We start from the raw sequence: 17000 nt of genomic DNA, 5'->3' as shown, positions 1-17000 counted from the left end.
TATATATATATATATATATATATATATATATATATATATATATATATATATATATATATATATATATATATATATATATATATATATAAAATTTTTTTTTTTGTTTTATTTAAAGTGATGTACGGATGAACACCATTAGAGAAGCAGGTTGTGAAAGAGCACCTTATTTCTTAGACAAACGTCATTTAAAGAGAAAGTGAGACCAGATCGCTGCACAGCACTTTTATTCAGTTAAAGCACAATTTTAAAGTCTTCTACAGCTGCAGTTATTCAGCTTTATTCATCCTCCTGGGGGGGGAAATAAAGTAGAGTTATCTTCATATGCATTAAACATGCCAATGAACTTCCAACAAGTCATTTACCTCAACAAGTTCAAGAAAGTTGAGCACAGTCCCTTGAGTCTCAGCGGTTCTCTTTCCACAGGACTTTTTTGCTTCACCACCTCTTCCTCATAACTCAGCGTCTGCGATCCATCAGCAGCTTTGGAAAAGGTGAGTTTTGAGCGAGTCACTGGTGGAATTTCATCTGTCAGCATCTGGGGCAGCTCATCTCTGTTTGGGTCCTTAATCTCATTGTTCTGCAGCCATTTTTCAGTTTGGGGTTCCTCTGCAGCTGTGTCATCTGATTCTGGGTTTGGCCCTTCAACCAGCATAAGGTAGTCTGCGTTAATCTCAGCCGGCAGCGAGAAGTCAACCTGTTCCTCTTTGCTGCCAGAATTCCCAGATCTTCCAAACCGGCTTTTTATTTTGAATTCCTTTGGAATTGCTGGTTGTGGAGGAATCGGCCACCCGTTAACCATCGTAAGCAAATTCATATCGGACACAGAAACGTCACTGAAACTCTGACTTTTGATCTCATTGGTTGGATTCGGATGAGGTTCTTGATCTGTGGTTGAAGAATGCAGCTCAGGAATGTCATTCGAGTTTTGCTCTAACTGACTTATTACACCATCTTCAGATGGAGAACCTAGGTTCCCACCATGTTCTGCACTCTGCACCTGTTCAGGTAGCCAGAGTGTCACCCTGGTGGCCGGGTTCTGACTTACAGCCACGACACCCTGTGGGGGAGCTGCAAGCTTGCTTCCTGGAACAGGAGCAGCAGAAACCATCGCTTCAGAAGGATCAAGAGCAGCAGACTGCATGGAGTTGGGTACAATGTTAGGGGTTTCTTGTTGTTCTGAGACTGAAGGCACAGGATGTCTCTTAACATCTTCATCCACAATGACAAAGGGACCAGTGCTGACCATAGTTTTGGTCTCTGAAATGACACGCATGCAGCAGTTCAGTCAAAGTTTATTTCTAGTTTCCATCACTTTTAGACAGGAAACCACAGAGCACTTACCAGGAAGGGTTTTCCCCTTACATCTTGAGCTACAGCACTCACATGCCTCTAAATCACCACTTAGTTCTTCCCATCTGAAAGGAAGTTTTTATTTTAATTAAATGTACTATAAATTTAAAAAGTACACATGTAAATACAGATACCTTGACTGGATCACATTGTAGTTGCAGGATTTGGAGCCAGAGGTGACGCCTCGGTCTGAGATCAGCACACTACAGTGGATATACAGCTTGAAGAGACAAGTTCAGAAGGTGGTTCAGAGAAGGTTCAGAGTCACGTCAGTGAAATCAGTTTATAGAAACTTACCTCAGAAATGAGATAAGATGTGTTCATAACAAAATTAACCACATCTGCTCTGTTGGAGGCCACAAACATCGCTATCGTAGGCGAAGCCCCCAATGGGGTTACACACCTGCAGAAAGCAGAGATATCTCAGGTGATTAGAAGGTTAGACATAAAACACACAAATACTTGAATACTTACCCTTTATTGAATATGACTGTAAGCCTTGGTTTAGCCCGAGGCTCAGGGGACACCGAGACAAAGCAGAACTGGATGAAAACCTGTTGATTTGGCCTGATTTTGGCAGAAACCTGAAGACTGACAGTCTGGCCTCTGTTGTAGACGTTTGACTCTGCGGCACTCGTCCAGGATGCTGCAGGAAGGAGAACGCCTGCACTTACAGACGAAGCTGCAGCCAGAACATGTTGGAGCTGTGGCGTTACTCACGAGTCATGGCTTTGATGTCAATGTGCTCGGCATTTTCAGGAAGTGTAGCAACGCTAAAGTTTGGAAAACCGTTCAACCTGTAAAGACACGCAGCTGCTGTAGGTATGGTTGTGACAAACTGCATGCGTTTAAGTAACAGAACACACCTTTTTGTAAAGCAGGACACATGGACTGCTAAGGGAGTTTTCCACCAGGCGGGGGAAGTTTTTCTTAGATTCAAGTGGAGGGTGTTGGTGAACACCTCCAAGCCATTCGCCACCTGTATGATGGAGCAGTTTTGGTTAAAGCTTCATAAAAAGATGCAGAAATGCAACAGAGAACTTTGAATGCTCACCGCAGATGTTGTTCCACATTCATCAAAACCGTAAGTGAAGACAAATCGGTTTGCAAGCTCTCCATTGCTGATGCAACCATTGCCCAGCTGCATCTCCTCCCCAGTCAGTTTGAGACCACCGATTCTCTTATCAACCAGCACAGTTAGTGCAGATGCATCGCAATACACCTGTACCCTGGGAACATTTAGGAAGGGAGAGAATCCAGCAGGCCTGTGAAAGTCAGGCGTCCAGGATCGCCAGGAGCTGAAGATGGTGCCACGCGGAGTAAAATCAAGGTTTCTTTCAAATGAAAAAGGCTCCAGGTTCTCATAAAATCCCACAAAATCCTGGGAAAATCTGGCATCAGGATATGTTACAACAGACTGGACAACAATAAAACAGCCAAGAAGCATGCAAAGAGCGCGCTGCACTGTCCCCATCGTGAGCCCCAAACTAGACCAACAATTCAGATCCCGCTCCTGCTGCTAGCGTGTCATTAATAAGGTGCAGTGGTGACAGGTGCTGCCAATCAAGCCAATGAAGCTGGCAGGAAATGATTCTGTGTTCATTCTCAACACCAGTGCAGTGGGACGAGAAGCATTTAAGATGCTTTGACTGAGAATATACAGAGTAAAATGAAGGAAAATTTGTATTTTTGGCTGTTCAGAGTTTAGTATTTGGAATGACTCCACTGTTCCTAAGGAAGCATTACTCACTTGAGGAAAATGTTGAGGATTAGCACAGAAAGCCCACCCAGCTGCTGTTTAATGCTGTTTCTGAGAGCGGATACAGTCAGAAGAAAGCTGGGGTAAAGGAAGGACATGGAGCTAAAACAGCTTGATTCAGGCAGAGGAACACTGAAGGGCTGCACCAAGGCCCCATATAAGATAAATCAGGGTTATTTGGCACTGTAAATTATACAAAACTATTTTAGTAGAGTCCAAGAATAAAAATATGGTACTGGAAATGAGCATGAAACAGAGCTGCGGGGCTATCAGTGAGGACATGAAAAGCTGTAGATTAGGGTTTGGGTTCAGATGTCATGCAGCTCGTTCTTCAGCCACAATCTGAACAAACCTGTGAGAACAAGTTCTACAGTTAATTTCAAGGTCACGTGTAGACAAAATCACACTGTTTCAGGTCAGCACATCGTTATTATTTTTCACCTTTCGTTTCAGTAACTTTGGGCCATTAAAGAAAGACCTATAATGGCAGCACACCACCTTCTGCCTCATCTAGGTGGAGCCATTGTCAAAAAGCTGACTAAAGGAGACTTGGGTGCAGATGCTTTCACCTGAAGGCAGATGTGTAACCCAGATACAGAGAATCTGTGAGATGAGTGTCAGATAAGGAGGTGGTTTGTTGTGAGGGAAAAATGATTTATTGCTATTTTGAGATATTTTAGGGCTCAAATTTTGGTTTTTAATTTGAGATTTCTTAATAATTCAGTGGGACTTCTTACCCACTGACTGGAACAACGTGTGAGAGTCTCTGTGGTTAAATAACATATTAAGTTATGATTATAAAACATATACCCAAGACTTTGGTATTTTTGTGATGGACTGTACAAAGTCAGAAAAAATGTGTAATATACCTCACACAGGTAAATACAGTACTGTGCAAAAGTCTTGAGCCAACCCAAATGTCTACGTTTTGTTTCCAAGGAGCCAGACTTTGTGCTCTTGAGCAACAGCAACTCTCCGAAGGTCTTTCAACGTTCTTCTTTGGACATCGGCTGCTTTTTCACTCATTTTCAGTCCAGTCCTGTACCTGAGAATCTACAGAGGAATGTTAGTTAGTTAGTTAGTTAGTTAGTTAGTTAGTTAAGTATTTAACTCTGACCTATGAGTCATTCAAGCATAAAAAAGGCTCCTGACTTAAGGGATGAACCAGTGTTGTGTCTACACAAAATCATATAATTTCTTCCCATTTCTTTAGTTGAATCAATGAAAAATGCCAAAGATAACACAGTTTAGTAGACACAAAACAGTATTCAAATAACAAAAGAGGACAAAAGAAGAAGTGGCAGACCAGAAACAAAAACAGGAAAAAAATCCAGCAAAGCCCTGACACGGTATCTGGCCCTTCAGCTGATCCATCTGCTGTTCACTGAAGCCTAATCAGAAACGGTCTCAGTGGAAGGACGGCTGTCAGGAAGCCGTTCTTAAGGGAAACAGGTATGCCACAAGTCGGATGGAGCGATGAATACAAATTTGAAACTCTTTGGTTCAAGTCATAATGCAGGAAAAGCAGACCTGGTTAGAAAAACAGACCATGGAAGTCTATCAGTCATGGATCAGCCTCCTCAGAGCCGGACCCCAACATTACTGAAGCAGTTTGAGATCATGCTGACAGAGAACAGAACAAAACTTGACTCTCAAGCTTGTTAGAATTGTACAGCCTCTGCTTGCACTTTATGTATTGTATTTCCATATATGTATGTAGCCTACACGTTTAAATAAATTGCTGCACCTGTTTCTCATTTTTCTAGCTAAATTTGAAGAGGTGATTCAAGACTTTTGTACAGCACTGTAACTAACAGCTTGTATTTTTATTATAGATGATTAGGGAGGCTAACTCCTGGTTTAGTTTGATCCTTTTTGCAGACAATAAAAGAGCCTAAAGTCAGCAGCAGTCGTGAGTTTAAGTGTTTCACTTCAGCAGACAAACCCTTTCTGACTCCTGCTGAACCTGAGCTGAACCTGCCGCCACAGGTGTGCGACAAAATACTGTAAAAGTTACAATTATGAGAATCAGGTATGATTCAAAAATTCTAATAACGACTAATAAATAGCTAGTCTGAGTAAATCCGCATCATTTAGGAACATGTGGATGTTTTTCTTTTCTCCAACAGACGCTGCTGCGTTTTTTGAGGTATCGTGGGCGGAGCTTCCGCTCAGGTAGAGTCTGTTTGTTCCCAGGTGAGCGGCGTGAGAGGAAGCAGATAACTCTCCGAAAAGCGGAGTGTCAGAAAACTGTGAAGAATGACTTTAAAATTACAGTAACATGGGGAATAAAGGAGGCAGAAAGGCACACACAGGTAAGTTAACCTTCCACCCACAGGTACAGAGCAGGTATCTGCGCGCTGAAGTTTTAGGCGTGGTCTGTGTTCGTGTAAATGGAGCTGAGAGAGGAAGAGACATAGCCAACCCACAGCTGTGTTGTTGGATTGTAACTTAATATTTGAGTGTGTTTTCCGCAGTTTCTGCCAGTTTGCAATAATCCAGCTGATTGTATCGTTAGGTCTTACTGTGGGTGATATTTCTTTAGAGTTTCTTTAATATAAAGTGAAACCTTTTATATAACTGTGGATTATTGGATGCTAATAAGTTGGATATGCTTTCATACTACAGTGTGGGACCTCTGGCCTTCTAACCAATCATTTATTATTATGGAGCTAAACAAAGTCAAAGTCTGTTTGCTCTTGATAGTCTTTTTGTACATTTCAGTGACAAAATATGTGGCAACAAATGAGAGACTGCCAATATTATGACTAAAAACACTGAGTATTTCCACAGTACCCACTTGTGAGACTGACTGAGAGAGCAGTTTGCCCCCGGGCCTCCTGTATGTGGTGGTAAATGTTTGCACACCCCACCCAAAGCTTTGTCTCGTTTGGTTCAGGATTTGCTTACACGGGTTCGTTAGGTGGGTGGGTGATTCACGTTTTTTTTTCTCATACGGAGGGTCACAGAATCGTGCAGCAGGAGCGTGCTCAGACCTGCAATGTTACCATAGCTGCAGCATGTACTGCATGCAGTGGAAGGCATCTTCAGCCCTCTCTGCAGGGGTCGGGGATCATTGTGGTTACTGCCTCGCTCTCATGCTAACCACTGCCCCACTTCCTCTTCTTCTTTGTACAAGCCGCGATGAAGTGTGCAGTAAACTCACACAAGCTTTCAGTGTTTTGCAGTTGGATCGCATTTCAGTTCAGATCATATTTAATAAACCTGTGCGCATACACCTCATGCTGGTGTGTGCACAGCTGCTGTCTGACTGTGTGAACTGTTGCACACACAATGCAATGATGACTTAGTTGTTTATCTTTTGGGGGGCAGATGTAATGTTCAAAGCTAAGTTAAGCTTATGATTTAATATGTTTTTTGGCTTCCCTCAGGACTATGCTGTGCCAACCTCAAGGACAACAAAGTCTTGATGAAGATGGGGTTGGGGCTGGTGCTTGTGGGCCATATCAACTTTCTTCTTGGGGCGCTGGTGCACGGCACTGTGCTCAGACACAGCGTGTTCCCTCAGTCCAGCAATAAGGTGTACACCATCTCCAATATCATCGCTATCTTGGCAGGTCTTTTGGTAAGCGTTAGGAGATCTAACACTGACAGCTGTGTACTGTTAAATACATATGATATACTAAAAGCTGTGATACAAGGCAAATAATATTAATCTTTAACCTTCTAACAACCAAGCTATTTTAGTGACTAAAATAAAAGTGGGTTAAATTATGTACAGAAGTATTTCTTTTAATGGTTCTATTTTATTTATCATGCTTTTACTTTTTCTTTCTTTTCTGTATGTGAGAGAGATTCTAAAAAGTTCTGTTCATTGTTATACAAAAATGAGTTTAATCCATTCATCTCCATCAGTATAGATGTTTCCACCATCACTGGAGCAGTAAATGTTTCTACTCTGGGTCCACTTTAGGTTTACTGTAAAACATTACATGTAGGAACTACAAGAGGAAAATCACAATAAAATCAAAGCCTCAAAATTACATTTTAAAAATAAAAAGAACAGAAACAAATAATATGTATTTATTTACTGGGTCATAAATGACAGCCACACATCTTTCCATTATCCTCGCCATGACAAAGGGCCAGCTCCTGCATTAAAAAATAAATAAAATAAACTCTAGAAGCAGACTGGCAAATTCATGGCAGGAAACAAGACCAAGAACATCACAGTGGCACATTTAAATACAGAGCTGGGGCCTCCACTCCGTCACTTGAAGGTTAAACTGTACAGTTTGAGGAGCATTATTGCATCATCTGTGATTAATGTTCTTTCTTTTTTTTTCTGAACTTCTGCTTTCTCCTTAGGGGGTAATTGGTGGAATAACAGCTATAGTCCTATCCAGAAACAAGAAAAACAGGATCCTGGTAAATACTCTCCCTCTGTCTCTGTCTTTGGCAAGCGGCTGTCATTTGCTGGCTGCTGTCAGAACCTGTCCTTTGTTTTTGAACCCATGCATGTGTGTGAAGATATGCAAGCTATTTAAATATGTAACGTACTTATGTGCAAATGCAGAATCAAAATATATTCAAAACACTGGATGCCTTTTCTGCTACATCTCCCCTCTCACGCTTGAAACGCACTTTATCTGTCACTTCCCAACAGGCAGTACTGTGAAAAATTCTTGAGCCACCCCTCATTTCTTTATATTGTGCTTCCAAGGAACCGGACTTTCTTTGGCTATTGGCTGCTTTTTAACTCATTTTCAGTCCAGTCTTTGTACCTGACTGACTTCAGAGGAATGGGTTTTTTGTTTAAGCCACTTAACATTGACTTATGAATCATTCAAGTATAAAAAGGCCCCAAACTCAAGGGATTAACCAGTGTTTCCTACACATAACAGACAAGTTGGCAAAGAATCAAAGCCTGTTGCAAAAACACATCATTTGTTCCTATTTCTTTAATTTAATAAATGAAAAATACCAAAGATAACAGTTTTGTCATAAAATTGTGTTTTTGCACCCAAAAAAAGCACTATTAGCCATGAACTTGACTTGCCTCGGCATGGCGTGCAGTGGAAACTGGACCAGTGGAGGGCCAAAGAAGAAATGGTCTCAGTGGAAGGGTGGCTGTCACGGAGCCATTTTTAAGGGAAACAGGAAGAAAAGGCTGACGTATGCCACATTACACAAGAACTGCACTAAAAATCACTGCCAACAGGTCTGATGGAGCGATGAATCCACATTAGACTTTTCTGGTTCAAAAATCATGAACATGCACAGAGGAGGTCAGGAGAGAGATCCAACAGTGAGTGTCTACAGCCATCTGTAAAACACGGTGGAGGAACTGCCATGGTTTGGGCTGCATCTCAGCCAGTGGTGTTGGAGATCTTATAAAAATTGTTGTTTTGTTTCATCATGCAAAAGCATGTGGAAAGCATCGGTTTGATTAGCAACAGCTTCATTATTCAGGAATGATGGTGATCCCAAACACACTCCCAAGGCAGTGAAAGAATACCTGGATAGAAAAACACACGATGGAACACTATCAGTCATGGATCGGCCTCTCCAGAGCCCGGACCTCAACATTATCGAAGCAGTGTGGGATCATCCTGACAGAGGACTGTTCCTGGAGACTGCTTAAAGAAATTACAGGAAGCTGCCTCAGAGAGTTCAGACTGTGCTGGAGAATAAAGGTGTTCATACCAAATATTGACTTTCAAGCTTGTCAGAATTGTATAAACTCTGTTTTTGTTGTGTTGTCCTTGCAGATGTGGGTCCTGTTGGTCTTCAGCTTCCTGGCAGGTTTGCTAGCACTTGCTTCCACCATGGCCGTGTTAAGTTCTGTGATTAAAGCCATTATGTCTGAGGGACATAGCCTGCTAACACACTGCACCGACATTCATAAAATCACAGATGAATGCCCCTTTGACCCTACCCGTATCTATGTGAGTTGAATATAAACGTTTAACCGACTGCCACTTTTGATTTGAACTGCTGTGTAATGATCAGTTATGCCTTTTATTTCATTAAGGGGACCACCATCATTCTGTGGGTGCCTCTCATCTTTATGTCCATTGTGGAAACCGTGTTCTCCTTCCACTGCTTTGCTGCCTGCACTTCATTCATCCGCCTCTGTCCATGCAGAAAGAAGCCAGTGGTGAAGAACCGGGTAAGTTAGTCAGCGCAATGACTCTGTCAGCAGTGTTAGCCTCAGTTGGGCCTGCATTACTTGCTAGACCGATTTAATCTAGGTCAGTCTAGCTCTACATAGCTAGATCTTGATCTAGATATATCTATCGAGATATCAATCTCAGCATAGGTCTATCTATATGGATAGAAATGTAGATCTATATAGATATAGATCTATAGATATTCCCCACTTGCTCTGTGGCCGGTGTTTGTCCTTCAAGCTCAGGTCCTCTACCAGAGGTCTGGAAGCTTGAGGGTCTTGCGCAGCAGCTTACATGCTCCTAGGACTGCACTCTTCTGGACAGAGATCTCGGATGTTGTTCCAGGAATCTGCTGGAGCCACTCTCCCAGTTTGGGGGTCACTGCACCGAGTGTTCCAATTACCACGGGGACCACTGTTACCTTCATCTTCCACATCCTTTCCAGCTCTTCTCTGAGCCCTTGGTATTTATCCAGCTTCTTGTGTTCATTCTTTTTGATGTTACCATCACTTGTTGTTGCTACATCTATCTACCACCTTCTTCCTCTGCTTGTCCACCACAACGATGTCCGGTTGGTTATCTATCACCAGTTTGTCTGTATCCTACAGGATCTTAGTTATTCTCGACCACCCTTGGGGGCATTTTGACCTCAGGACTTCCAGGTCATACTTGGCACAGATGTTCCTGTATACTATGCCGGCCACTTGGTTATGGCGTTCTATGTATGCCCTGCCTGCTAGCATCTTGCACCCTGCTGTTATGTGCTGGATTGTCTCAGGGGCATCTCTGCACATTCGTTGTATCCACTAACAGCAATGTGATTTTTTTTTTTTTTTTCTTCTTTTTGAGTTAACTCTGTGTGTAAGGTGGAGAGACCCAGGTATTTAAACCCCAGTGGGTGTTGTCTCCTGGAGGTGGTTGTGACTCACTATTATTTGTGTACATAATCACATGGGCCAAGGTGTAGAGGTGGGAAAAGTACTGACATTCTGTACTTAAGTAGAAGTACAAGTACTTGTGTAGGGATGACAATGTTGTTCTTCTTGTCATTCTTGTTCTCCCTAGTTTGTGTTTGACCTTCTTTCCTGTGCATCTTGGCTGATTTGATGAAAGCCCAGTTGGGATAACCACATGTTTTAAGGGCTTTCTTTACATGTGTGTGTTCCTTTTTGTTTCCTTTCCATCTTGGAGGGAACACTTTCAGCCCGGTGTTGCAGGCTCCTGATCACCCCAAGTTTGTGTTCCAGAGGGTGGTGGGAGTCAAAGAGGAGATACTGGTCTGTGTGTGTGGGCTTCTGGTAAACTTCAGTGTTGAGGCTTCCATCTTCCTCAATAAGCACTGCACAGTCCAGGAATGGTAACCTGTTGTCTCTGGTGTCCTCCCTGGTAAAACATGTTTTTATCCACTGAGTTGATGTGGTGATGAGTGGTGTGCGATAATGCAAGATTTGGTATCGATCGATGCCAAGTAAATTCAGGGTCAGTATCGCCAATACTGATACCGATACGATACCTTTTAATAACTATGAAGAATTTTCATGAAGTTTAAGTGTTTTGTGATTTTTTTTTTTATTTAATTTTGATCATTAATTAGTTAAAAACCAGAATAGAATTGATCATTCAAGAACAAATTAAAACTTTTTTCAGGTAGAGTGTTCAGAAAGTATAATACAAAAATATCCCTTCATTTGATAATTTTCAGGATTTTTTTCTTAAATAAACAAGCTGTACAAAATGATCACTCTACAGCGTTATAAAACATTTATGCTTCTGGCCCCACCCCCTACATCTGGCCTGCGATTTGATGTCAAAAAATATAACACAATTTAGGCACTTTTAAGTTACTTTTTTGATCATTTGCTTTCCCCTCCAATTAAGAGGAATTATCGAAATGTCAAAAAAGTAACTTAAAGAGCCAAATTGTCTATTTTTTGACATGCTTTTGTCTGTAGAATCCATCAGTGTATTTGTAATATGCTGTGTAACCTAATTTTTGCATATATGTATTAATATTGTACTAATTCTAATCAAGAGAAGTTGAGCTCTTACAACAGAGATTCACTACAAAGTATCCTACGCTGTTTAATGTATCCCATTCACATTATATGAAAATAGCATGAGATGCTGGATACAATATGCGATCAAATCGTGAAGGTTTCACTGCAGCTTAGCCTCTCACGTGAAATCACACCTCGTGTTTCAATTGCAGAGACGTGTTGAAACGCCACGGTCTACAGCACGAGATACAGAGGCCGATACTGAAGCAGGACCCACGGAGCGGGATGACCTGCTGGACAGCAGCACTGCTGAGGTGCAGAGCGCATGGCTGTGAAGCAGCTCAATCTAACAGAATAGGTTACAGACTGCTGCGCTGAGCTGGATTAAACGGGATTCCTTGTGCAGCATGGGTTTGTTACATATTAACTGTCAAGACATTTGTTGGACTCAAGCCAGCAAAAGCTTTATTTTATCAAAATGAGGAGTATCAGACAATACTGTTACTGATTTGTTTTTTTTTTTGTTTTGTATGTATTGATGTCTTGAATATAGAGCTGCCACCTGTATGTTAAAATCAAAAATGATTTCCTTTGAAATGTTTTGTACTTTTAGTTCAAAGAATTAAACTTTTCTGAACAAACTTTTTATGGAAGCTTTTGTCGTCGCTCAGTTTGGAGTTTGTCAGGTTTAAAGAACATTTGGAAGCTCTCATCTTTTGTGTTGAACACTTTTTTACTCACATTTTTTAGAATACAAATTTATATATACACAAAGAAATGATCTGTGACATGTCACCCCTCCCAAATTCCTGTGGAGTCTAAGCCTTACACCAAATGTGATCTAACCCGACCTCAGCATGATCGACACGAGCCTCAGAAATCCCCAAACGATGTCACCGTGTCTATGAAGGATATAAACTACAAGATTAGAACCTAAAATATAAAAATATGCTTACGATGTGTCACATAAAAGCTATTCAGGAATATGCAAGAGTCTCACTGACTGGAAAGACCAGTGACACAAATATATTACAGAAAAGGATCGATGGCACCGGCATGCTGTTCAACTACATATTCAAAGGCACAGGACAAAAGTGGGACTGAAATACATAAAAGGAAGTAGCCAAAGTATCGTATGATTTAAATAAATTAAATCCATCAGATATATAAAAGCAGACATGTGCAAAGCCATTTTTACATTGTTCACGAGGAGAAAAAGCAAGTATAAGAGCATAAAAAATGAAAATGTATACAAAAACAGCACTCTTCAGTCCATAAACAGCAAAGATTTCCTAGAAAAACACAAACTAAAATGTTTGGATCTCCGTCCACCAGCGAGGTCTCATTTTAAAGTCCAAGTCCTTTATTTGTCTCCACTGCAGCAGGCTGGAAACATGATTTATCCAAAAACATCTCCACTTAACATCCGCTCTGATCTGTGTATTGGCATCACTGGGTGCTGAGGACTTCAAGGTGTCTTGGACTCCTCTTTCGGCCTAAAGGACCCAGAGTAAGGAAATGATTAGCGCTCCCACTCAGCCACCTCCTGGACACCAAGTTCAATATGTATGTGCAGTGTTTTCTCACTTTGATGTGTCCATTTTCTCCTCCTCCGGCACTTTCTCCTCTTCTTTGACTTCTATAAAAAAAAAAAAAACAATATTCAAAGCTACGTGTTACATAAAAGTCAGATTTAATAATCTAAGAGCTCATTATGTTACAGAACTACATGAGATAGGCGAGATGAGAATGAAAAGAATAGATACCTTTTGTTTCTCCCTCACCTTTCTTCTCCTTTTCTTCAACCTCTTTCTCTCCTTCAGTTTTAGTTCGCTTGGCTTTTTTGAAGCTGGCTGTGTTTCTGCGGCCTCCTTCACCTTCGTCCTCTGAGTCAGAGAACTCCTCCTCGCAGGCTATCCTCTTGTCACGAGAACGGACTGAAGGGTTACATTTGAACATGTTAGACTCTACCTTCTGGCAGCTTGAACTGCCAGAGAAGAGATCTGGGATTAGTGTGAAGGTAAACTGTACTGTATGAGAGGTTCTTACTGGATACGCGCTTGTTGGGATCCTCCTCTTCCTCATCCCCGCTGTCCTCCTGTACAGCATCTTCAGGGATGGCCTGCATCTGAACGCCAGGAGCGTGAGGGAGCATGCGCAAGTTCTCAAACAGGCGCTGCCTAAAGAACACAATGAAGCTGCTCAAACTACTGAAACATGACTCAGGTCACACATTAGGCACCCTGATATTTCATATACATGATTTAATGTATTTTCATGGGCTCACTTGATCTTCTCCAGGTAGTCATTGGTGTTTTGATTGGTCATGTTGGAGGGGCTGATGTGCAGCTTGAAGTCCGGCCCAAAATACTCAAAATAGTCGTTGTATGGAAGCTCTGCGGAGGAATTTTTATTGAAAGTATGTTAATGCTTTTAGGAGGCTGTTGGCCGACTCACTACTGTATCCTAATTACAACACAGACATAAAAACGCACCATTTGGAATTGAAGTATCAAGGGCCACAGCAGTCTCATACGTCCAGCAGCGCGCCACATTGCGGATAGTATAGCCGCCTCCACCCAGCATTAGCAGTGGCAAGTTGAAGCTCTTCATGTACTCCACACACTTAGCGTGACCTAAGCACACAGCATGGAAACAATTAAAACCTCCTGAGATCCAGTTAAACTCGGACCAATCTGCTCGTAACATCAGGAGGAGAGTTATTTAAGTTTACTGACCTTTAATGGTGAGGTTAAAGCAGCCGAGCCTGTCTCCAGACAGAGAATCAGCTCCACACTGGAGAACCACGGCACTGGGTTGGTACATCTCCATCACCTTAGCCATGATCTACACAAGCAACATCAGCTGTCAAGAATGCTTCTGTACAAAAATGCCAAATATCAAAGTGCAACAGTTACGAGAGGTTTTCTTTTTTCTTTTACTCACAGGTTTGAATATGGCTTCATAGGACTCATCATCAATCCCATCCCTCAGTGGGTAATTCACAGCGTAATATTTACCCTTTCCAGCCCCAATATCCTACAAAGAACAAGACAAATATCAACTCGCTGTCTCACCACACTGACATTTTGAGTTGTATTTATCAAAGACTTACCCTGAGGTCACCGGTGCCGGGGAAGTACTCTCCATACTTGTGGAAAGACACGGTCATGACACGGTCTGTGGTGTAGAAAGCCTCTTCCACACCATCTCCATGATGGATGTCAATGTCTATGTACAGAACTCTCTGGTGATATCTGAAAGGAAGAGAAGTTTTTAGAGTCCAAATAACATCAGAAATATCATGATTTAATTTTGAGGCTATATGACCCACCCCTACTTTACAATCAAACGGTCAAATCTTAAATGTAGTAACTCACAGCACATGCTTTGTCAGGGAAAACAAACTAATTCTCTGTACCCTGTAGAATTATTTCTGTTCATTAACATTTCTGGGATGTCTCGATTGAAGGTCAAGCCACGGTCATTTCAAACCCAGAATTATCTTTTTTCCAGCCATTCTGTTGCTGATGCACTCGTGTGCTTTGGGTCAGTGTCTTCCTTCATTTCTCTACAACTCCTAGGGTCCTGACATTTTCCTGTAAATTTTGTTATTAACTGTCTCCTCGGTGAGTGAAAGGCACCTTGGCCCTGAGGTACCAAAGGAGCCACAAATCAGGATGCTTCCTCCATGTTTCACAGCTGGAATGAGGTTTTGGTGTGCCGTTCTCATTCTCTTATTTCACTCTGTAGCTTTTGGAGAAGTGCTTAGCAGAGATTTTTATTTCCTAACCCTGCTGCAGTATTTTCCACTTACTTCAGTAACTCCAGAATAGCCAGGACAATGTCATTGACATAGCAAAACCCAGAGGCCTCTGACTTCTTAGCGTGATGAAGACCTCCAGCCCAGTTGATAGCAATGTCTGTCTGCTGTTTGTTCAACTTCACAGCACCAGCTGGAGGACAGAATTGAGGGTCAGATTAAACTGAATTTAACAGATTACTGAGGTAATAATAGCATTGTATCAGTCAGATGCTGCACGCCACTCTGTGACCATTTTAAACAAAGAAAACTCACCAACGGAGCCCCCCGCTGAGAGCTGGCAGAACTCAAATAAACCATCAAACACTGGACAGTCCTCCCCCACATTAACTGCAGAATAAAGTACAAAATTAGTCAATGTACACAGTTAGTGTGATTAACTTCACCTAGACAGTGGGTGTCTTACATCTCTGCATTTGTTTGCTGTATTCTGACATGTTATCAGGCCGGATTGAACGCAGGAACTTGATGTAATCATCGCTGTGATACTTGGTCATCTCTTCTCCGCTGGCTTTGTGTGGACGCTGCAACAAGCAGGACAAATTACTTCATCGCACACTCACACACACAGCAAAGAAGCTACTAAAGTCAAGCACTAAGCATCCAGACTGTAACTTCACATACATATATTTCCATCTTTCTGTAGAGGCCATAGTTGAGCAACAGGTTGTGTGTCATGCGGATTCGGTGGGGCTTCATGGGATGACCCTGGCCGTAGTAATAGTTTCCAACATCCCCTGAAATGAGAACAAATCAAACACGCTGGATTACTGCTTTATTCTATAGGCACGACCTGAGTAAGAAAAGGCAAAGCTGAAGCACGTAACATCCATCCATACAGCGAAAAGCCAGTGAAGGAATTCAACTACAACTTCGTGCCTTTCTGTGATGGACCTCCAGCCAAGATCCGGAGATCAGAGTCCCGGGGCACACTGAGAGCTCAGTGCACCGGGGGTTATCGATGAAAAGCGGGTGATTTTTTTTTAACCAGGACTACCGGCATTTGAGGGAAGAAAGCTGACCCATCCGAGTGTTAGCTTACTGTTAACCAACTGTATCAACAATGAAGTACTCATATCCCCATTGTTAGCCTGCTAGCTAGTAACATTAACTAATCCAGTTAAAGTCAGAAGGTCCGGGTAAAAAGGCATAAAACAGCATCTTAAAAGAAACCCGAGTGTTTAGAGAGGCTGAGCAAATATTATCAGAGCATTAACCCTCCGCTTGGACCCAGCGACATTCTGTGAGGCTGTAATGATGCGAAGCCGCCTGCGACCCGAGCTAGCTACGTTAGCAACCGGGCCAGGTTAGCAGGAGGTAGAAAAGAAACGGTAACCTTTGTTAGCGCGGAGAGGCGGACCTCATTCACCGCTGCGCCCGCCGTTTAGGCTGCAGCCACGCCGGTACTCACCGTCATAGTAGTAGCAAACTTTTTTCTTTGTTCCTTGAGAAGTAAGCGCCATTTTCAGTCCGTTTTTAGCTGAATTTCACCGCTGCCGCACGCACCGCAGGAGACAACGGCGACAAGAGGCGGAGAGTTTGTACCGCGGCCAATCAATGGGCGCAGTGCTGGCGTCTCACCACAGGGGGCGACACAAGCACAGGCTGACTGTGTTCACAGTGGGAATCCACCGTATTTGTTTCTATTCATATTTACTTTGTTTACTTAATTAAAGATAACAATATCATAATATATATAGAAAAACTCAATTAGAAGTGATACCCCTGCATCTAAATGTCAGCTTTAAAGCTGAAGTATGTTTAAAGCTGCTTTTAGGACCCTGTCCCTGCCATCCTCCTCTCCCACACCAGCCCTCCTTCAATATGTCCACGAACCTCCTCTGTGGTCTTACTCAATTTCCTCTATCCAAAATATCCACTGTCCTTTCTCTGCACATGACCAAACCAACTCAGCTTTGCCTTCATCTGTCTCCAAA

General features: G+C 42.2%; 3 protein-coding genes across 4 annotated transcripts; 1 reads left to right on the top strand and 2 right to left on the bottom strand.

Moving 5' to 3' along the window:
• Positions 1-209: 209 nt before the first annotated feature.
• On the bottom strand, positions 210-2839 carry zpcx (zona pellucida protein C). Its single transcript, XM_030718232.1, has 9 exons — positions 2405-2839; positions 2217-2329; positions 2071-2147; positions 1825-1996; positions 1648-1753; positions 1485-1570; positions 1342-1415; positions 363-1257; positions 210-288 (listed from the first exon to the last, which is right to left on the bottom strand). Exons 1-9 carry the CDS (start codon positions 2822-2824, stop codon positions 267-269), a joined length of 1965 nt encoding a protein of 654 aa, XP_030574092.1. The 5' UTR covers positions 2825-2839; the 3' UTR covers positions 210-266.
• Positions 2840-5282: 2443 nt separating this feature from the next.
• tmem54a (transmembrane protein 54a) lies at positions 5283-11862 on the top strand. The gene is made up of 6 exons (XM_030718249.1): positions 5283-5424; positions 6502-6695; positions 7439-7498; positions 8842-9018; positions 9105-9242; positions 11453-11862. Exons 1-6 carry the CDS (start codon positions 5391-5393, stop codon positions 11573-11575), a joined length of 726 nt encoding a protein of 241 aa, XP_030574109.1. The 5' UTR covers positions 5283-5390; the 3' UTR covers positions 11576-11862.
• A 92-nt stretch (positions 11863-11954) lies between these two features.
• LOC115772202 (histone deacetylase 1) lies at positions 11955-16617 on the bottom strand. 2 transcript variants are annotated; one of them, XM_030718236.1, is made up of 14 exons: positions 16475-16617; positions 15688-15800; positions 15470-15587; positions 15319-15393; positions 15058-15196; positions 14356-14497; positions 14187-14279; positions 13979-14087; positions 13736-13876; positions 13528-13636; positions 13290-13420; positions 13007-13177; positions 12828-12879; positions 11955-12736 (listed from the first exon to the last, which is right to left on the bottom strand). In XM_030718236.1, the coding sequence occupies exons 1-14, from the start codon at positions 16524-16526 to the stop codon at positions 12709-12711; spliced, it is 1473 nt and encodes a 490-aa protein (XP_030574096.1). In that variant the 5' UTR covers positions 16527-16617; the 3' UTR covers positions 11955-12708. The 2 variants fall into 2 exon arrangements, with proteins under 2 accessions (XP_030574096.1, XP_030574097.1); XM_030718237.1 differs by having other exon boundaries at positions 13025-13177.
• Between the last annotated feature and the right edge of the window lie 383 nt (positions 16618-17000).

The sequence above is a fragment of the Archocentrus centrarchus genome, chromosome 22, assembly GCF_007364275.1.
Source record: "Archocentrus centrarchus isolate MPI-CPG fArcCen1 chromosome 22, fArcCen1, whole genome shotgun sequence".
NCBI lineage: Eukaryota > Metazoa > Chordata > Actinopteri > Cichliformes > Cichlidae > Archocentrus > Archocentrus centrarchus.
The sequence above is the reverse complement of the archived record's forward strand: the minus strand, read 5'-3'. Positions and strand labels throughout refer to the sequence as shown.